The sequence below is a fragment of the Orcinus orca genome, chromosome 7, assembly GCF_937001465.1.
Source record: "Orcinus orca chromosome 7, mOrcOrc1.1, whole genome shotgun sequence".
Classification (NCBI taxonomy): domain Eukaryota; kingdom Metazoa; phylum Chordata; class Mammalia; order Artiodactyla; family Delphinidae; genus Orcinus; species Orcinus orca.
The window spans coordinates 11,412,508-11,434,278 of NC_064565.1; the positions used below are offsets into that span (position 1 = coordinate 11,412,508).

The 21,771-nt window shown below is 38.9% G+C and overlaps 2 protein-coding genes across 10 annotated transcripts in view; one reads left to right on the top strand and one right to left on the bottom strand.

The window, feature by feature from the left end:
* The window catches only part of GPR17 (G protein-coupled receptor 17), a 397,229-nt gene that overhangs the window by 136,942 nt on the left and 238,516 nt on the right, over positions 1-21,771 (bottom strand). The window lies entirely within an intron of this gene.
* IWS1 (interacts with SUPT6H, CTD assembly factor 1) overlaps positions 1-21,771 on the top strand; it is a 66,953-nt gene that overhangs the window by 8,251 nt on the left and 36,931 nt on the right. For 8 of the 9 annotated variants that reach the window (XR_007478368.1, XR_007478365.1, XR_007478366.1 and 5 more), the window contains 3 exons: positions 12,791-13,862; positions 15,660-15,849; positions 16,394-16,451. Coding sequence is in view for 5 of the 9 variants with exons in the window: in XM_033400149.2 (XP_033256040.1) it covers positions 12,791-13,862; positions 15,660-15,849; positions 16,394-16,451 (1,320 nt within the window). In the remaining 4 variants the exon portion in view is untranslated. The remainder of the gene's footprint in view (positions 1-12,790; positions 13,863-15,659; positions 15,850-16,393; positions 16,452-21,771) is intronic. The other variant, XM_049712166.1, reaches the window with a different exon arrangement.

Below are 21,771 nucleotides of genomic sequence, written 5' to 3' on the forward strand. Positions count from 1 at the left end.
ATGATTCAATCTTAGTAGATTGTATGTTTCTAGGAACTTATCCATTTCTTATAGATTGTCCAGTTTCTCAGCATACAGTTCTTAGTTTTTATTATCCTCTGTATTTGTGTGGTATCAATTGTAATGTCTCCTCTTTCCTTTATAGTTTTCTTTCCGTCCTCTTTTTTTTCTTGGTAAGTCTAGCTAAGTGTTTGTCTATTTGTTTATCTTTTGTAAAAAAACAGGTCTTAATTTTATTGACCTTTCTATTGTCTTTTTAGTCTCTATTTCATTTATTTCTGCTCTGATTTTTGTTATTTTTTTCTTCTAATAATTTTGGGCTTAGTTTCTTTTTTCTAGTTCCTTGGGGTGTAAAGTTGATATTTGAGATATTTCTTCTTTTTTTATGTAGGCATTTATTTCTGTAAGCTTCCCTCCTAGAACTGCTTTGCTGTATTCCATAAATTTTGGTATGTTATATCAATATTTCCATTTTCATTTGTCTCAAGATATGTTTTGAATTCTTCTTTGACTCATTGGTTGTTTAGCAACATGATGTTTGATCTCCACATGTTTGTGAAATTTTCAGTTTTCTTCTCGTACTTCTCATACTTATACTCATTTCTACTTTCATACCATTGTGGTCGGAAAAGAAGTTTGGTATGATTTCAATCTTCTTAAATTTATTAGGACTTACTTTGTGGCCTAACATATGATCTGTACTCGAGATTGTTCATGTGCACTTGAGAAGAATGTGTACTCTGCTCCTGTTGGATGGAATGTTCTGTAAATGTCTGTTCAGTCCATTTGGCCTAACGTGTGGCTTAAGCCCAATATTTCCTTATTGATTTTCTGTCTGGATGATCTATCCATTATTGAAAGTGAGGGATTGAAGTTCCCTACTATTATTGTGTTGATAGCTTATTTCTTCCTTCAGGTCTGTTAATATTTAGGTGCTCTGATGTTGGGTGCATAAATGTTTACAAATGGTAAATCCTCTTGTTGGATTAACTCTATTATCATTATACAATATAATGACTTTCTTTGTATCTTATTATAGTTTTTGGCTAAAAGTCTGTTTTCTCTGATTATAAATATAGCTACCCCTGCTTTCATTTGGTTTCCATTTGCATGGAATATCTTTTTCCATCCTTTTTTTTTTTTTTTTTCAGTCTGCGTGTGTCCTAAAAGCTGAAGTGAGTCTCTTGTAGACAGCATATAGTTCAGTTTTTGTTTTTGTTTTTCCCATCCATTTAACCACTCTATCTTTTGGTTGAAGAATTGAGTCCATTTACATTTAAAGTAAATATTAATAGGTAGGGTCTTATTATTGCCATTTTGTTCTTTGTTTTCTGACTGTTTTGTCATTCCTTTTTTCCTTCTCCCCGCTCTCTTCCTTTGTGGTTTGATGATTTTCTGTTAGCGGTATGCTTAGATTACTTAAAAAAAATTTTTTTTGTATATCTAGTATACCTTTTTGCTTTGTGGGTTGCCATGAGGCTTATGTAAAATATCTTATACCAGTCTATTTTAAGCTGATAACTTCAAGTACATGCTGAAGTTACACATTTTTGCTCTCCCCCACATTTTATGTTTTTGATGTCACACTTTGTCTTTTTCTCTAGTGCACTCGTTAACAAATTATTGTAGTTATATTTTTAATACTCTGTGCAATTTTAATTTCTTTAATAATATTTTTACTATGGTTTTGAGGTTTTTTTTTTTTAGTGGTAGCTGTAGGATTTACCACATATATTAATCAGAATCAGCTTCAGATTTACGGTAGCTTAATTCCAATGGTATATAGTAAGGTTAGTACTATGTGGCTCTATTCTTTTTCTCTTTTTGTAATATTATTGTTATACATATATTTATTAATGCTAAAATCCAACAATGCATTGTTATAGAAGCTATTTCCTTAGTGTAATACAGGTTTGTTCCCACCCACCTTCTTTCTCCTGTCATTGGTCTTATGTATTACAGGTCCAGCAAGACAGTATATACATATTACTTTGTGCAACTGTTATATAAATCAGTTAAATTAAGAAAGGAAAAAACATGCATTTATACTGTCTTTCATAATTACACAGTTACCTTTACTGGTGCTTATTGTTTTTTCATGTGGATTCACTGAGGTCACTTGCTTTCAGCCTGAAGAACTTCCTTTAGCAGTTCTTGTATGGTGGGTCTGCTTGACAAATTCTTTCCTTTTCTTGGTTATCTAGAAAAGTTTTCATTTCTTTTTTGTTAATTATTTTTGAAAGATAGCTTTGTTGGATATAGGATTCTTAGTTGATAGTTTTTATTTGAACACTTAGAATATGTTATCCCACTGCTTTCTGCCTCCATTGTTTCCATTGAGGAGTCAGCTGTTAATCTTACTGGGTTACTCTTATAGGTGATGAGTCAAATTTCTATTTCTATATATATTCTCTATTTGATATGCTATTGTCATCATGCCTTTATTTTTTTTAACATGTTTACAGATGGCCACTTTGAAGTCTTTTCCTGATAAATCTGATATCTGGTTGCTCACACAGGCAGTTTCTATTGCCTGCTTTTTTCCTGGTTATGGGTCATACTTCCCAGTTTCTTTGCATGCCTTTTATTTTATTGTTGGAAACTGGACATTTTAGAGTAATTGTTTAGTGACTAGCTGGATGATTTTAGTGAATACTGTTTCCTCACCCGCAGTTTTAAATCTCTGGTGTTGCATCCTCAGAGATGTGCAGTTTGGGACATGCTCACAGTCACCTGGGACGACGGTGGTGTTAGTAGGGCTCTTTTTTGCTCTTTCTCTGACCACAGTCAGCTGTTAAAACTCCACTGATGGGGCTTCCCTGGTGGCGCAGTGGTTGGGAGTCCGCCTGCCGATGCAGGGGACACGGGTTTGTGCCCCGGTCCGGGAAGATCCCACATGCCGCGGAGCGGCTAGGCCTGTGAGCCATGGCCGCTGAGCCTGTGCGTCCAGAGCCTGTGCTCCGCAACAGGAGAGGCCACAATAGTGAGAGGCCCGCGTACTGCAAAAAAAAAACAAAACAAAAAAACTCCACTGATGGCTCTGTTATTTCCAGCCATGCCCTGTGGCATAAATTGCTCAACAAGTTAGTCTCATCAAATTCTGGCTCCTTTGAAGGAATAATTTCTGAGGTCTGTGTTTGCTTTGTTCTGACCTCAGGATGGCTCCTCCCAGCTGTATTATTACCTGGTTATCTCCTGCAAACTAGCTGGCCTATAGTTTATTCTGTATTTTGAATCTCCTTCTAAGTGCCTTCCACCAGTCTCCAGTGTTAGTGAAAGTGCCTTAGCCTGGACGTCCCCAAGCTTGGTTACAAATGAAGTTGGTTTCTTTGGGGAAAAATTAGAAGCTATCTACTTTACTGCCTGCTTTTTCCCCAAGCAAAATCCCTGAGCCGGGGCTCTGGAGTTTGGGGTAGGGGGTGGGGAGAGGGTGACGGCAGGTTTCTTTCTTAGTGACATTCCAGTTCTAGAAGCCGAGCTCTCAGTGTGCAGTGGGGATTTGATAGCAGCCTGAGGTGCTCCTGGCTTACCTCTCTTGGCATGGAACCACTGTCACACAAATTGGGGCAAGGGTGATCAGGGCCCCAGTATTGTCAGTGTGCTGTGCCCAAAGCAGAGCCTTCTTACTGTGATTGAGTGCTGGGCAGAAGATGGGAGCCCCCACTGGCAATTACATTTGCCTGGAACTTACCTTCAGCAGCAGGTCGCTGGAGGCAGAATGAGAAATGCTGACATCGGGCTCTTCCTGGGAAGACACCCTGCCCCTGGAAGCTGGAGGGAAAGAGTACCCTTTGTTTTTGGCTGCAACAGCCTGGAGTAGAGCCTTTCTGACTGAGCTGTGAAGTTGAAAGTGAGGAGTGGTCTTGGTTCAGATACCAGATACTTCTGCTTCTCTTACCAAATTTTTGTAGATCTTCTTGGATAGATGTTTCTTTATTCTCTTTTTGTCTTTAGGACCATTTCCAGGGGCTTTGAATAGTTGTTTTTAAATACTTTTAACCAGTTTCACTGGAGAGTGGGTCAGCAGAGCTTTTCATTTTCATATCAGAAGTCCTCATCTGGCTTCATTTTTATCTCTTCTAATCATTGGTCAGACCTCTCCATATTCCCCAATTCACATTCCAGAAGAACCCAGGATGCTTTACTTGTCTATTACCACAGTCTCTGTTCAGGCCATTTGGCTCTTTCATCTCACTGGGTCTCCTGCCTGTGTGTGTGTGGGTCCTGTCTGTGGCCTCCTCTGCATGGAGAGCAGCCCAGTGCTGCTTTCCTAAACAGGTGATTCTGAGTAAGCCAGCTGTTGGCATTCGGAGGCAGGCCTGTATATTGCAGGACATTTAGTATCTTGGTTCCCAAACATTAAATAAAATGGTAGTAACATATCCTCTCCAGTCATTGCCAACCAAAAATGGTCCCTCGCATTCACAAATGCCCCCTTAGGGGAGAACCCAGAGCTACCCTTAGGCTGAGAACACTGAAATGGACAAATGACATACAGAAAGCGTAAGAAAGGAAACAAGAAGTATCCAACAATATAAAAAACTAGTGATTAAAATATAAATAGAACATTTGTAAGAATGGCAATGCGTCCATTAAAATTGTTTTCAAAGAATATTTTGTGACATGGGAGAATTCAGTGTGTTACAGCCATTAAATTAATTGTGATTCTAGATCCTTGTTTACTTTTTTAAAGTAAATTAACACAAAGAAAAGATTGGGAAGAAATTCTTTGTAAAAATTAGAAATGATGGTGATCTTTGGGTTATTAAAGGTGATTTTAATTTTCTTTATACTTTCCTGTGTTGGCACATTTAAAATCAAAGGGAGAATAGTTAGAATAACTGTCCCATCATTTTATATGGTTACCTATTTTTACTAGCATGCGTCAAATAATTTAAAATATATTTTAAAATTACAGAAAGGGCACATACAAAGGGCCATGGGAGGATGGGAGGGTGGGCTGAGTGGACTCTGAGGAACGAGTCTGACATTATTGCCAGATGGAGAAGCCGGTTAGGGGTGCTGGTGATGATTCTAGCTGGAGAGAGCTGCAGGTTCAAAGGCCTAGAATTGAGCAGGACTTGTTATATTTCAAGAATGAGTATTGTGACCTGGAAAGTGGGATAGCTTAATGGAAGATGATACTGAAGAATTGTTTGGGTTAGATGGTATAACAGCAAATCTCTCTTAGGTGATGATGATAAAATTTTGTATTTGCATAGCTCTTCAGAGTGAAAGGCAGTGTGATGGCCAAAGTGTAGTTTCATATATTGGCTTTGACACTTAATAACCATAATGACTGTCAGCTCCTAGAAAAATTATTTCATCTCTGAGCCTTAGCTCCACCATCTTGACAGTGGGTTAAAATAATTATTATGAGGGCTAAGTAAAACTTATATAGCAGCTCTGAAAACTGTAATAGCAGTTATGTTATGTAGGGGAGGCAAAATTTTACCCCTACCCATCTTAGGTTTTCAGCTGGAATTCTTTAACAAAAAGACATTAACAAGTGAAAAAAAACCGAGTTTATTAACATGTGCAGCATACATCACACAGGAGAAAACTCAACAGAGAGTAACTCAAAGCAGTAGCTTAGAATTCTAGTTTATATAACATCTTCAACAAAGAGTAATAATTTTGTGGAGAAGTGACAGGACAAAGGAAAGCAGTTCCAGGCTTCCAAGGGTGACAGACTGCGAAGGTAAATATATGGGAAGAAACTAATGTAGTAAAGTTTGTTTGCTGATTGCTCTGCTGGTGTCTTTGAGCTAATGACAGTCTGTCTCCAGTAATGGGAATATCCTGCCTTTTGAAGGAAAAGGAGGGAAGGTAGAGAGAGCTACTCTTGTGTTTACTGCTTGTTAATTGCCTTCAGATCAAAATTTTTATGTCAGAGGCATATTTTGAGGGGACATAATCTGATTTCCTTTAATTATTTTACAATTAGCCTCTATAGTAATTAGGCAGATTATTTCTTAGGGGGCTAGTTAAGAGTTAATCTTTATGAGGTTGAGGCCCACTGTTTTAAAGCAAAAGAGACTTACCTTATGAAATGAAATTTAAAAATAATATTCTTAAGTTTAGGCCTGGTTTCTTAAAGAAATGTATATATAAGCAATTGCAGTAATAAGTTGATTACATATTTAAATTATTTGTTTCTAGGTTATTAACATCTTTTGGGCTAGGTTTCTAAAAGGGATATGAATATCAGGGGAGTTTTCAAGTATATTTATTCTGTGTAGAGCACTTTGAGAACTCAGAATCTTCACACAATGTTGACAGTAGGGCAGATAGGGAAAAGGGGAATGATTTTTTTTTAAATGTTTTGAATAGTCATCACTGGAAACACATTTTTTAATAAAGCAATTTGAGCATGAATGTGACCTAGTTATAACTAGTTGCCAGTTCTAATTTTTTTGTTGTTTTACTTGAATATTCTCTTGGGGACTTCACTGGTAGTCCAATGGTTAAGACGCCACACTTCCAGGGCAGAGGGCATGGGTTCGATCCCTGTTCTGAGAACTAAGGTCCCACATGCTGCAAGGTGCGGCCAAAAAAAAAAAAAAAAAAAAATTCTCTTGAACAGTGTGAAATTAGTTGTGGATTGTGGTCAGCTGGCTTTTATTCCACAGAAATACATTGAAGGTAATAAGCATTTAAAAATACAGCTTGTCGGGCTTCCCTGGTGGCGCAGTGGTTGAGAATCTGCCTGCTTAATGCAGGGGACACGGGTTCGAGCCCTGTTCTGGGAAGATCCCACATGCCGCGGAGCGACTGCGCCCGTGAGCCACAACTACTGAGCCTGCATGTCTGGAGCCTGTGCTCTGCAACAAGAGAGGCCGTGACAGTGAGAGGCCCGCGCACCGCGATGAAGAGTGGCCCCTGCTCGCTGCAACTAGAGAAAGCCCTCACACAGAAACGAAGACCCAACACAGCCAAAAATAAATATAAATAAGTAAATTTTTTAAAAAAAGAAAACTTTAAAAAAATAAAATAAAAATACAGCTTGTAGATTTCATCTGCATAGAAAAGTAGTGTTCCCTTCCTGAGGTTCTCACAGGAAAAAAGTAGTATGTGGGACAATCGAGGAAGAGGTTGTTTGGAAATGCCACATAGTTTCTCCTTGTTTTCTGACTGTAGGCAAAGCCTAGTGGGCACAACCATCCATCTGTCATTGAAGTTGGTGGCAGCCCTGTTAGCTCCAACCTTACTTTGAATTGAGTAAAGATGGCAGTCTGCGGTCATTTGGATCTTTCCACAGAGACGTTGTGCTAGTATAAGGAAAGTATTCCTATGGGGAGTAGATCAGAGCCCGTAGAAGATTCTTGTTGGCTTTGGCCATCCTTGTTTACCCTGTTTCTTACCAGTTCTTTTGATTCCATCTACACTTCTTTTTTGTGTGTTTGGTTTCAGCCTTTGTCTTTGAGTCTACCAAATTGAGGAGAAGAACATTGTTTTGCTTTGGTTCTTTTTTGTTAAGCATTGTCTTGTGGGTTTGTTTTATTTCAGTGAATTTAATTTGAGTATCTTCTGTATACTGAAGGTAAAAGATTTTTTGATCTTAAGATCATTTTGATCTTAAGGTCATTTATTCAATCATATTATGAAGATAAATGTGTAAAAAATCACCTTTCAGTGAGGTAGAGATACAGGATGCTATGGGGACATGTAAGAAGGAATGACTGACCAGCTCAGCCTTCATAGATGATGTATTTGAGCTGAGTCTTGAAGGGTGAATGTTTCGTAATTAATAAGATATTTTTGTTATAAATGATTAACAACATGTATTGAATGCTCACAGGCACATGCTAACTACATTACATGCCTTTGGTCCTCTGAACGGCCCTCTTAAGTTATAGAAACTATTTCTGACTCTGTCATATTGAAGAATTGAGGTTTTGAGAAGTTAAGAAAATTTCCCTAGATTACACAGTAGAAGGTGGCTGCGAGCTAGGGTTTGAACCCCAGGTCTTACCGACACTAAAGTCCACGTTGTGAACTGTCACATTATATGGGGCAGAGTCCATTCTACCTAGAGAGGAGGATGGAAGAGGCTTCAGGAAGGGGGTGTTTTTGCCTAGTGTTGAGGTATGAAAAGGACAAGGTGAGGTAAAAGCATGGAGGTAACAGTGAAGTTAGTGGTTCCATGTGTCTGCAGTAAAATTATAATGTGTGGTTAGAATCACTTGGATTAGATGTCAAAATGCAGATTCTTTGACCTCTTCCCCAAACTGACTGTATTAATATCTGGAGGTGAGAAGCACAAAAATCTGTATGTTTTCCTCCAAAGCTCCCCAAGTTATTCTTATGCAAAAGTTTGGGAACTGCTGCTGCAGCACATAGGGTTGATGGTGGTGAGAGGGCAGAAATGAGTCTGGAGAGGTAGGCAGGAGTTTGCTTCATCATTATAAACTTTTCTCAGAAATTATTTATTTATTTATGGCTGTGTTGGGTTTTCGTTGCTGAGCATGGGCTTTCTCTAGTTGCGGCGAGCAGGGGTTACTCTTCGTTGTGGTGCGCGGGCTCTAGAGCGCAAGCTTAGTGGTTGTGACGCATGGGCTTAGTTGCTCCGCGGCCCGTGGGATCTTCGCGGACCAGGGATGGAACTCGTGGCCCCTGCATTGGCAGGTGGATTCTTAACCACTGCACCCCCGGGGAAGTCCCCATTATAAACTCTTAGGCTTTGTGTAGACATTTTCTTTTTCTAGTACTCATCAGGAGTGCTTCTGTTTTTGACTGATTCTAAGATCAACCAGCTCTAAGATCAACAAAGGACACTGGTATACATCTTCATTTTGTTATGTGTGTGTGTGCTTGCTGTAAAGCTGGAGTTTCTCAGAGTCAAAGCCTTGTAGCATTCCAGGACCTACCCTGGATTAACAGCATTGTGTAGTAAAAACTGGATTTCCCAGATTCTTCCTTATGCTTTTAAGATGATATGTATTGACAAACTCCAAGACGAGGATTTCAAATATATCTTCTGGAACTAAAGTCCAGTAAAACATGTTTTTGAAAATGCTCCTATACATATTTCTTCATGGAATTTACTGTGTGACTTGTTGTTGAATGTTTTACCAATTTATGATGGAAGGTTGGAATGCAAGTTCAACAGTTTTGAGTTTCTTTTACTGGAAACAGGTGTCCTGAGTTGTTTGGTTCTTTACAAGGACTCCTATTTGACATTCTTATACTACTTTGTAATTTACAAATTGATATTTGCCTTTACAGCAGTTTTATTATTTATTTTGTAATTTAAAAATGTTAATTATCTCTGTGCATGTATATTATGGCACTGGTCATAAAGAGTGTGTTACTGTTTGATTGCTGAGATAAACGATCAGATCATTCATTATGGGTAACCAGAAGTTATTTATAACTACAATGTAAATGATCATAAGAGGGAAGTGTGAGGCATTATAAACATTTCTAAAGCCTCTGAGGGCACTTAGAGTGCTCAATTTCTCTGACAGGTAAAATTAGGGATTTTTAAAAATATCATTAAGAAATAGCATTTAAATGGCAGCTTCTACTATTGATTTGTTGTACTCATATTTGACTTTTTAAAAACTGTATTTTGGATATTTTTTAAGTTTGCAATTTAGACTAATTGCTGAAACCAGTCTAAAATTTTTGAGTAGTGTTTTGATAACTTGTAAGCTTAACTCTTTTCCCAAATCCTATGAAGTCTTCACCTAACTGCCTTCTTTAACTTGAGTCTGTCGACCAGTACTTTCTTACTGCAGTGATTTCCCACGTTTTCCCCACTGTGCCACACATAATGGATAGATACTCAGGATTTTATGAGACTCCTCAAAAATTGATGGGAATTCATAAGTTTCACAATCGTGAATTACATGTAATGTCCTTGTAATGGTTGCTTGTTTGGAATGCATACACCATGTGTTGGGAAGTCCAGGGTAGAGTGTAACAGATAAGTTTTGGGAAGACTACTCAGTTCATGGTATCTCTCGTTTCTTTGGGAGTGGCTCCCAGTGCTGTGCCCCTGCTCTGGCATTGAGTCACAGAGTAACGACGTCCTCTGTTGCCGTGGCCCGTTAGATTATGTCTCCTGGGAATTTAAAATTTAGATCCTGGACACTGAAATTTAGCAACGTGAGAGCTGAGTCATGTTATTGATAGTGCTCTAGTGAAAGAAAGGTCCTTGAGTTTCCTTTCCTAAGCTTCTGAGCTGCCTTGGTTCCTACCCTTCTTGAGCCTTTAGCCATTTATTCCACTTTGATTCTGGAAAGATTGTTCTTTTTTTCTGGAGCTAGCCTGAGATGATTTCTGTTGTTTGCAGCTGAGTCACACACGAACATGTTGTTAGAGTTATGTCATGTGTATGCCAAAAGCATTCCAAAAGCCAGTTAACAATTTCCCCTTTTGCCTCCTGCTTTAGTTGCCTCTGCTGGTACCTGTATGTTTCGTCTTCTGCCCTCAGTAATGCAGTTAACTTCTTAATTCAGTCATCACAAACTAATTCCCAATACCTGTTGTCTACACACCTTTTATAGCTTAGTCTCATATAGATCACTTCCGGTAGGCTTTCAGAATGTCACACATACCTTCATAACAGTGCATGTTATACTGTATTGTTATGGTATATTTGGCTGGCTCATTAGACAACATTTCCTTAAGGTCAGGCACTGAGACATGTTCAGCCTTGATTCCTAGCACCTTGCACGTAGTAGACATTAAACAAATACTTGTTGAGTTAATTATTCCTCACTTTAAATTATTCTCATTTAACTCCTTTTATTAAATGAGAAAATTAATTACTTTCTTACACAGTAAGTAAGTAAGTAGGTAAGTAAGTAATTACTTAGTAAGAATTTACTGTGATTTTGTATATACCAGACACCATTCTGTGCTCTGAAGCACAGAGTGTGCCTTCTCAGTGAAGAAAACAGGCCAAAAAATGCCTGCCTTCTTAGGGCTTACATTCTGGATAGTTAATTTTTTCATCTATATTCTTTTAAAATATAAAAGAATTAAATTCTGAAGTATGGCCAAGAGTAAGCTTCTAGCAATATATAGAGTACTATATCTTGTACTGTATCAAAAGGTTCTATGTTATTTCTCCTGTCCTAATTTAATAGATAACTGCCAGTTTCATTGGGGTAGTAGGATGTATGACTGACAGGGAATCCAGTGCTATGCTGTGAGTGTCCCGTGATAATAAAAGAAAAATATCTTTGGGAAATTTGAAAAGCTTATTATTTTAGAAAGTTTCCTGAATGTGTTATACTTGAATGAATATGTATAGCAGTTACTGTATCTTTGGAACTCTGTGCTATCAAGATGGCAATGAAATATGGAGGGGAAAAACCCTCAAACATATTTTATAAGCTTATTTTATAATTTTTTGTACTCTTTCTGAAGTTGTAGACACAACATACTTAATCTTCTTTAAATGAGCCCGAAGCAAGTTAAAGTGTGGGTTTTGTGAAAACATTTTAATGCCTTTTATCTTGTCACTGTCTGTATATTCTCTTACTGCTTAATTATTTCATTGCGTGATATGGTGGGCATATACTTTATTAAAGGCTCTTTGTTCCTTGAAAATTGATCTGTGGTAAGTTCAGGAAATGTCCGTCATATATTCTAAAGAAAAATATTTGGCTCAGGGCTTCCCTGGTGGCGCAGTGGTTGAGAGTACGCCTGCTGATGCAGGGGACACGGGTTCGTGCCCCTGTCCGGGAAGATCCCACGTGCCGCGGGGCGGCTGGGCCCGTGAGCCATGGCCGCTGAGCCTGCGCGTCCGGAGCCTGTGCTCTGCAAGGGGAGAGGCCACAACAGTGAGAGGCCCGTGTACTGCAAAAAAAAAAAAAAAAAATTTGGCTCAATAAACTTTTAAGGGGGAAAACCCAAACACAGAAGTACTTTACTTTTTAAGCCAGAATATTAATTACCATGTTACTGAAAGTAAAGATACTATTATAGAAGGGAAAAAATTCCCCACATTCTAGTTATTAGTATTTTGGTATGTTTAGTTTTATATATTTTTCTCTGCATTTAAAAAACATAGCTATAATATCAAATTTGTACCCTAGAGTTTTCAGATTACTTCATATAACATTATTTGTTAGTATAGCTAGATTAGTCAGTGTTTTCCCTAAAACTTAAACTTTTGTGCCAGGGTTACTGGATATATGTCCAAGACTGCTCTAAGCCTCAGTTTTCTTATCATGAAAAATACTCCCGTGAGGAGTAAACTAGCAGGAGAGACCCTAACATGGTATTTGGCTCTATTAATTGCTCCTCTGCTCCTCTCCTTATTTGTTCAGATTCACTTGGGAGAATGTGCCCTAAGTATAATTTGGCCCTTTAAATAAAGTAAAGTTTTATAGTTCTCTTCCTTAAAAGAACGTTAACGTTATAAAACCCAAGAATGTTCCTTTTTTAAGAGAACTTGGGTACATGTTTGCTTGTATGTACTTAAAGAATATATTTAGGAGCTAGAATTATATGAGAAAGTTAAGGTTTATTTTTTGTTGTTGTTTAATCTAGCTTTTCAAAGTATAAGGTACCGTAGAGTAATCTGGGGGTCTGTGCTTTACAGATTCATGAAGGCAGGTTATCGTTCCTCATTTTGGGATCTAAACCATGCTACCATTTCACAGATGAATGGCCTTTTTAAAAGTGGGATGTTTCTATATACGTATAGGATGAGAATTCTACATTTAAGCATGCGTATTCCTGCTTTTTTTTTTAAGCTGAAAATTTTTAACATTTTTACTACCAAAGCTTTTTTCGCACTTTCCTAATTTTTTCTCCCTTGATTTTTCAGAATGAACCTAGTGATCGAGAAGATGGTCTCAACAAAAGACATCATGTGACAGACTCTGAGAACGATGACCCCTCAAATCTTAATGCCAGTGACTCTGAAAGTGAGGAGCTTCAAAGGCAAAAGGACAGCGACTCTGAATTTGAGGGGCATGCAGAGCCTCCTGCGAGTGATTCTGAAAACGAGGATGCCAATCACCATGGGAGCGACTCTGAGAATGAGGAGCCCAGGAAGTTACCTGTGAGCGACTCTGAAAACGAGGAGCTGCTTAATGGGCACGCAAGCGACTCCGAAAATGAGGATGTTAGGAAGCCCCCTGCCAGCGATTCAGAGGTCGAAGAGCTCCCCAAAAGTCCTGCCAGTTACTCGGAAACAGAGGATGCTCTAAAACCCCAAGTCAGTGACTCTGAGAGCGAGGAGCCCCCAAGACACCCAGCCAGTGACTCGGAAAATGAGGAGCTTCCCAAGCCTCGAGTTAGTGACTCTGAAAGTGAGGAGCTGCCCAAGCCTCGGATCAGTGACTCAGAAAGCGAGGACCCGCCAAGGCAGCAAGCCAGCGACTCGGAAAATGAAGAGCTTCCCAAACCCCGTATCAGTGATTCGGAAAGTGAGGACCCCCCAAGGCACCAAGCCAGTGACTCGGAAAATGAGGAGCTTCCCAAACCCCGAATTAGCGATTCGGAAAGCGAGGACCCGCCAAGGCACCACGCCAGTGATTCTGAAAATGAGGAGCTTCCCAAGCCCCAAGCCAGTGACTCTGAGAGCGAGGAGCCTCAGAAGGGGCCTGCCAGCGATTCAGAAGCCGAGGCTGCCCCCAGACACAGACAGAAGCCGGAGTCTGATGAGGACAGTGACGGGGAGAATAAGAGAGAGGACACAGAAATGCAGGCTGACCCCTTTCATTCAGATGCCCATGTAGACAGGAAGCAGTTCAACAGTTCTGACAGCGAGGAGGAAGAACCAAAAAGGCCCAAAATTGACAGCGATGAGGATGAAGAAAAAGAGGGGGTGGAGGAGAAAGTAGCGAAGCGGAAAGCTGCTGTGCTTTCTGATAGTGACGATGAAGAGAAAGCATGTAAGGGACTATTTTGGGCTGTTTATCCTTAGCTTTACTTTTATTTATTTATTTATTTATTTGGCTGCATCGGGTCTTAGTTGAGGCACACGGGCTCTCTAGTTGTGGGACGCGGGCTCCATAGCACACGGGCTCAGTAGTTGCGGCACGTGGGCTTGGTTTCCCCATGGCATGTGGGATCTTAGTTCCCTAATCAGGGATTGACCCTGTGTCCCCAGCATTGGAAGGCAAATTCTCCGCCACTGGACCACCAGGGAAGTCCCTCCATAGCTTTACTTGTTGTCTAAGCTTATAACTATGAAGCATTGTTTCTTTTCCTGGAATGTTAGGTCTGTATTCTCTTATTCAACTTGATGTTCTAAAATATCACCAGGACACTGGTTTTCATTGGCAAGTGTTTCGGTTTTTTGTTTTGTTTTGTTTTTTGTTTTGGTGTTTTTGGCTGCACCATGTGGCTTGTAGAATCTTAGTTCCCCCACCAGGGATTGAACTCATGAGGTTGGCAGTGAAAGCCTGGAGTTCTAACCACTGGACCACTAGGGATTTCCCTCATTGGCAAGTCTTAATATTAAATTTCCTTTGTTGTTCTAGCAGCATTTGTTAAGTTCTGACTGCCTCAAAATGATAAACTAGACTGCATTGCAATGGCAATATGAAAGATTTCTATGAAAATATAAATTTTTTAAAAGATTTTTTATTTATTAATTTATTTTTGGCTGCGTCAGGTCTTAGTTGCGGCATGTGGGATCTTTTGTGCAGCTCGCAGGCTCTTCGTTGTCCGCGGGCTTCTCTCTAGTTGTGGCTTGCAGATTTTCTCTCCCTAGTTGTGACGCACAGACTCCAGGGTGTGTGGGCTCTGTAGTTGTGGTGCGCGGGCTCCAGAATGCATGGGCTCTGTAGTTTGCAGCATGCGGGCTCTAGTTGAGGTTTGCGAGCTCAGTAGTTGTGGCATGAGGGCTTAGTCGCCCTGTGTGGGATCTTAGTTTCCTGACTAGGGATCAAACCCACTTCCCCTGCATTGTAAGGCGGATTCTTTACCACTGGACCACCAGGGAAGTCCTTTTTTTTTTTTTTTTTTTTTTACTGGAAAGGGTAATGTTTCAAAAGAATACTTTTACATGAAAACCCAACCTTATCCAGAGTTAACTGTGGTCTCTTTGACAGCTAATGCACTACATCCCATCTAGACAGTGACTGAGCTCCCATGGGTACCTGTCTTCAGTTGTTAAACATTGTTGAATGCCCAAATTCAAGGAAGTTTCCGAGGGACTCTATTTAGAGACTCCATGTCTTCACAAAATATTCCAATCTTTACTACTTGATTACTTTTTTATGAAACATCTTTTTGGGAAAAGGCATTTCTTTATAACCCGACAGTTGTTAAAGGAGAAGGGAAAAGAGCACCACATGTGCAGTTTACTAAGGTAGATGAGAAATTCCAGATTGAGCAGTGATGGATGACTGAGGAGCATGGGGATTCCACAAAAGAATATCCAAGCCTTTAGAGTTCTGCTAATATTAGGCAGCATAGAAGGGATTCTACTCTTATTTTCTCTTTTCCCCCAAACGAAAGGTAGCTATTGATGCCAGTCTTCATCTTTTGGCCACTTTTTCCTATATAGCAGATAATTGTAAGATGACTCTGCATCTTTTAGCTATTTATTTATTTTTTATTCTAAACAGTGTGTCATGAGGCCTTTGGTTTTGGCCACGTACTGACATTTTAGAGCACCTGTTGTACTTAGTAATACAGTGACTGTGATGGAGTAAGATTAATGATGATTTTTTTTTCAACAGCAGCAAAGAAGAGTCGTGTTGTCTCTGATGCAGATGACTCTGACAGTGATGTTATGTCAGACAAATCAGGCAAAAGAGAGAAGACGATAGCATCTGACAGTGAAGAAGAAGCAGGGAGAGAATTGTCTGATAAGAAAAATGAAGAGAAGGACCTGTTTGGGAGTGATAGTGAGTCAGGGAATGAAGAAGAGTAAGTGGCAGTGTAACCTGAACTTCCCAGGGTTCATACAAGGCGGTAGAGAGGGGTTTGTCTTTCAGGGTTTTTAAACTTGTATTAAAATTCCGTGTTGAGGTGTAACACAATATACCCTGCCTAATTTCATGACCTTGGGGGATTCAGGATTTTAGGTCCTGAACTATTGCTGCATGCTACAACATGGATGAACCTCAAAAATATTATCTTAAGTGAAAGAAGTAAAGAGGACATGTTATCTGATTCCACTTATGTGAGGTTCAGGAACAGGCAAAACTAATCTGTGGTGGTGGAAATCAGAGTGGTGGTTGCCTCTGGGATGTTGATAGGGCGGACTGACTAGAAAGGGCCACAAGGGAACTTTCTGGGGAGATGGAACTGTTCTGTTAGGGTAAGGGTTACGTGAATGTGTCAAAACCCATTGAGATGGACACTTGAGATCTGCATGTTTTACTGTTATTAAATTATACCCTATTAGAAAAATATTTTGATTCCTATGCAAATGAGAAGAAAGCAAATGAAAGTTTTTTATATTTTCTAGAAATCTTATTGCAGACATATTTGGAGAATCTGGTGATGAGGAGGAGGAAGAATTTACAGTAAGTATTAGACGGAAAGATGTCCTCTTTGATTATGCTATGCTTTTTTTGTTTTTATGGCAGTGGGTGTCTAGTAGGAGATTCCAATAAGTAGAAATAAATAGCTATGATGTATCCAGTAGAAAAATCTAGAACAAAGGTATTCAGAAAGTGAAATAAAGGGGTCTACAAAGACATAAAAGGAAAATAACGGGAAAAATTGAATTAAAGGGAGGAAGGAACACATTAAGAGACAATGAAACACACTTTATAATGCTAAAGAGAAAGAATCACAGCAGTTACGGAGCTTCTGATGATAGCAATGGCACGTGAGGTAATTTGGACCAGCCCTTCTGCTAAGGACAACTACAGAAGCTAGACAAAATGTTTAAAAAATCTGCTCATCATCATAAGAACTAGGTAACAAAGAATTACTAAGCCAAAAACCAGCAAAAGATAGAAACCTAAAGAGGTAAGCTCAGCATTTAGAACTGCTTTTTCTGGGATGTTCATCTACTCAAGCTGAGAGGCTGAATTTATTTTTGATTGCCTCAAGGCTTAAGAGAGAAAACTGGAAGGTCGGGGGCCTGCTGAGGTTAGGGGACCCTGAAAACCCCATGCTCTGGATTGAGACTGCTAGGATTAAGGGTGAACTGGAAGTTAGAATAGCCTTTGCTCAGATCTTAGGCCATCTTTGAGTCATCTAGCAACATAGAGAACCTCAGTCTCAGAAGTTTTTTTGTTTTTTTTTTTAACATCTTTATTGGAGTATAATTGCTTTACAATGGTGTGTTAGTTTCTGCTTTATAACAAAGTGAATCAGTTATATATATACGTATGTTCCCATATCTCTTCCCTCTTCCGTCACCCTCCCTAAGTCTCAGAAGTTTGATTGCAGTGATTCTTAAACCATTGGCTGGCTCTCAGCCACCTGACATATGCAAACAAATCCTTTCAGGACAAAAGTAACATCATCACAGACCTCCAATTATTTCTGTAGTTTTTCAAATACACAGTACACACTTATCTGTAACATTTAAAAAGAATAGTAACAGCAGATAACAGAAATAGACCTAGGGGCTCTAGATATAGGAATTTTAGATATTGCCTTTAATATATATATGTTTAGCAAGGTAAAGGATTGAAAAGTTTCTTAGAGCAAACAGTTTTTTTTAAATACCTGAAAAAGAACCAAGTAGAAATTCTGGAACTTTGAAAATACAGTAACTGAAATTAAAAACTTGGTGGATGAGTTTAACAACAGATTAGACGTATTTGAAAAGAAAATGAGTGAACTGGAAGGTAAGTTAGAAGGAACTATGTAGAGGGAGTTCCCTGGTGGCACCGTGGTTAAGACTCTGCGTTCCCAATGCAGAGGGCCCAGTTTCAATCCCTGGTCAGGGAACTAGATCCCATGTGCATGCCACAACTAAGAGTATGCATGCCACAACTAAGGAGCCCACCTGCTGCAACTAAATAAATAAATAAATAGAAGGAACTAAGGAGCCCGCCTGCTGCAACCAAGACCTGCCACAACTAACTAACTAAATAAATAAATAGAAGGAACTATGTAGAATGAAGCATTGATATTAGTGTGGAAAATGTAAAAAATAAAACATAAATTATGCATGAGAAGGTTTAACAAAGTGACTTGGAATCCCAGAAGTAGAGGGGAGGAAATGTATATGTATATATATCAGAAACAATATTTAAAGAAATGATTCATAAAGCCATAGAGTCTAGAAGTTCTACAAATTGCAAGCAGGATAAAAACAAAGCAATCTACACTTAAATATTGGGTTGGCCAAAAAGTTCGTTCGGGTTTTCTGTAACTTTTTTTAAAAAAATTAATCATTATTTACTTCTGGTTGCACTGGGTCCCCACTGCTGCGCACGGGCCCTCTCCCCATTGCAGCAAGCGGGGACCACTCTTTGCTGAGGCGTGGGGCCTCTCACTGTGGTGACCTCTCCTGCCGCAGAGCATGGGCTCCAGGCGCGCGGGCCCCAGCAGCTGCGGCACACAGGACCAGCAGTTGTGGCCCGCGGGCTCCAGAATGCAGACCTAATAGCTGTGGTGCCCAGGCCCAGGTGCCCCGCGGCACATGGGATCTTCCTGGACCAGGCCCCGTACCTGTGTCCCCCGCACCGGCAGGCGGGCTCCCAACCACTGCACCACCAGAGAAGCCCGTAACTTTTTTAAAAATTAATTAATTTATTTGGCTGGGCTGGGTCTTAGTGGCGGCACGCGGGATCTTTAGTTGTGGTATGCAGGATATTTAGTTGCGGCACGCGGACTCTCAGTTGCGGCATGCATGTGGGATCTAGTTGCCTGACCAGGGATCGAACCTGGGCCCCCTGCATTGGGAGCGTGGAGTCATAACCAGTGGACCACCAGGGAAGTCCCTTTCTGTAACATCTTACGGAAAAACCTGAATGAACTTTTTGGCCAACCCAATACACCACAGGAAAATTGCAAGAAACCAAAGAAAACAGGAAAGTCTTTAAAGCAGCCAAAGGGGAAAAGATATTACATTCAGAGAGGCAACTGTTATTTTAATAGCTAACTTCTCAACAGAAGTAATAGAATCCAATAACTGCAAACTTAAAAGTTCTTTTATATTCAGTAAAAATTCTTTTCAGGAATGAAGATTCCCTGCTTATTTCATCTTACCAAAATGCCAACTGAAGGAAATACTAAAGGCAGAAAGAAAATCTCAGGTGGAAGGTCAAGGATGCAGGAAGGGAAAAAGAGCAACAAAAGCGTGTGGCTAGGTCTAAATGTGTAATGACCATCCAAAACAGAGTCACGTCTGGTGTGGTTTAAAATGCATATGAAATTAAAACATGACGGCAGTGACAGATTGGGTGTTTACATGGAATTGAAATGTTCACAGGTCTTTGCAAATGTATGTAAAAGTACATTAGTAGTCTTTGGTAAGTTAGGATGTGCATTGTAATCTCTAAAAAGACTAATGGAATGTGTAACTTCCAACCTAATAGAGAGGGAAGAATGAAATAATAGAAGCTAGTCAATCCAAAAGAAAGCAAGAAAAGAGAAAAAGAAATATAGAACAGGGGGACATTTAGAAAGTAGTACATAGTAAGATAGCAGATATAAACTTTGATAATATCAGAAATCACACTGAAATATATTAAGTTCTCCAATTAAAGGACAAATTAAAGACTGGATTTTAAAAACCAGCTATATATTAATTTTGAAATTCATCTGAAACAGAAGATAGAGTTGAAAATAAAAGGATGGAAAAAGGTACTCTCTCCGAACACTAGCCAAAAGAAAACTGGTGTAGCTTATATGAATATCAACGACGTAGACTTTAAGGCAAAAACCATTGTTCGAGATAAAGAGGGTCCCTTTATATTGAAAAAAGGGTTTAAAATTGTACCTAGCCGTGTACCTAGTAATATGGCTTTAAATATGTATAAGCAAAACAAAAATTGACAGAACTGCGAAGAGAATGAACAGATCTGTAATCTAAGTGGAATGTAAACAATGGAATAATCAAGACCAAAAAACCAGGAAAGATAGAAAAGAGAAGTGTCTCTTTTTATATAATCCAGATATAAGCCCTTTGGAGATTATAAAAGATAAAAATATCTTCTGTTCAGTGGCTTGCATTTTCACTTTTTAAATGGAGTCTTTGATGAGCAAAAGTTCTTAATTTTAGTGTAAATCAACTTTACCAGTCTTTTCGTTTATGTTGAAAGTTTTTTGAATTGTAAGAAATTTTTGCCTATCCCCAAGGTTATAAAAAATATTCTCCTGAGTTATTCTTTCGAAGCTTGATTATTTTATCTTTTTCATTTAGTTATATTGTCCACCTGGAATGGGCTTTTGTGTGCAGTATATATGAGATAGTCAAGACTTCCGCCCCCCGTTTGTAGTATCTAGTTGAACCAGACTATCCTTTTCCACTATTCTGCCATCTTTGTCATAAATCGAGTATGTATATATTTTCTAATCTGTTTCTGAAGTATCTTTTCTGTTCCATTGGTCTATCCTTGCACCATTAATGCATAACCCTTGATATTTGGTTATTTATGTCCTTTAAGGTTGTTATTCTCTAAGATTGTCTTGGCTTTTCTTGGTTCTTCGTATTTCCATATAAAATTTAAATCAAGCTTTTGCAAAATGTACAAACTATAGACAACATTTTCTGAATGCAATGAAATTAAAAATTAGTAACAAAATTAGCACATAAAAGCACCCTTGCCACCCCCAAATTTAAAACTTACTTGTTAAATAGTTCTTGTGTTAAAAAAAAAGTCAGTACTTTCATTACTAAAGCAAGAGAGGATGAAAGTAGATGAATTTAGAGTCTAATTCAAGATGGTAGAAAAATAGTAAATAAACCTAAAGAAAATAGAAAAGAATTCATTCAACAGATATTCGAGAGCTTGTATGCCAGAGATTGTTTGGACATTGCCCTCATGGGGCTTATACTCAGTTAAGCAACATTTTACAAGCATAAGATATGTTTCTCTAGTGTGGAGAGTGGACATCAACTTGATTAGGGGTTCAGTTCAGTGTAGAAAACAGCATACTAGGGGAACCATTGGGGAGGCTTTTCTAAGTATAACATGAAAGTTGGAAGCTATAAAGAAAAGACTGACCATTTAAATTACATAAAAAATTAAAAATTATACCCAGAAAACATTACCATAAACAAAATCAAACTGTACAGATGTCAGGATTGTGCAGTTCCCGTCATGTAGCAAGGTCTAATTTCCCTAATTTTTAAAGAGATTTTCCATACCAATAAGACAAAGATCCAATGGAAAACTGGCCATAGGATATTGAGAGTTCACAGAGAAATAGCAACAGATGGCTTTGAAACATGAGAAATGCCCAGCTTTACTCATAATAAGAGGATGCAAAGAAAGCTACAGAGATGCCTTTTGTTTTTTTCAGTCCAGAGATTGCAAATATTAATGCTTGATAACCTGCCGTAGTAGTGGGAAGGTGAGGAAACAGGTAAATTTGTGCTTTCCTGGAAGGAGAGTTAATTTGGTGTAACCTCTATGAAGACAGTTTGCAGATGTTTCTCAAAATTTCAAAGACACATACCTAAATATCAGGGAAATGTTTAAATTATGGTTGCAGTTATTTGGTGAGATCATCTAAAGCCTTAAAAATGAAGAAGGAGACAAGAAAACTAATAACACTAAGGGCTAGGGTGGGAGGGAGGTTTTTTTGCTATATGTCTTTTGATATCTTCTTAATTTTTATTCTTTATGAATGTATTACTTTAAAAATGCAAAAAATTAAGAGCAGTTACATAGAAGAGAGTCTGTAATGAGGTTGCGGTAACTCCAGCTAACT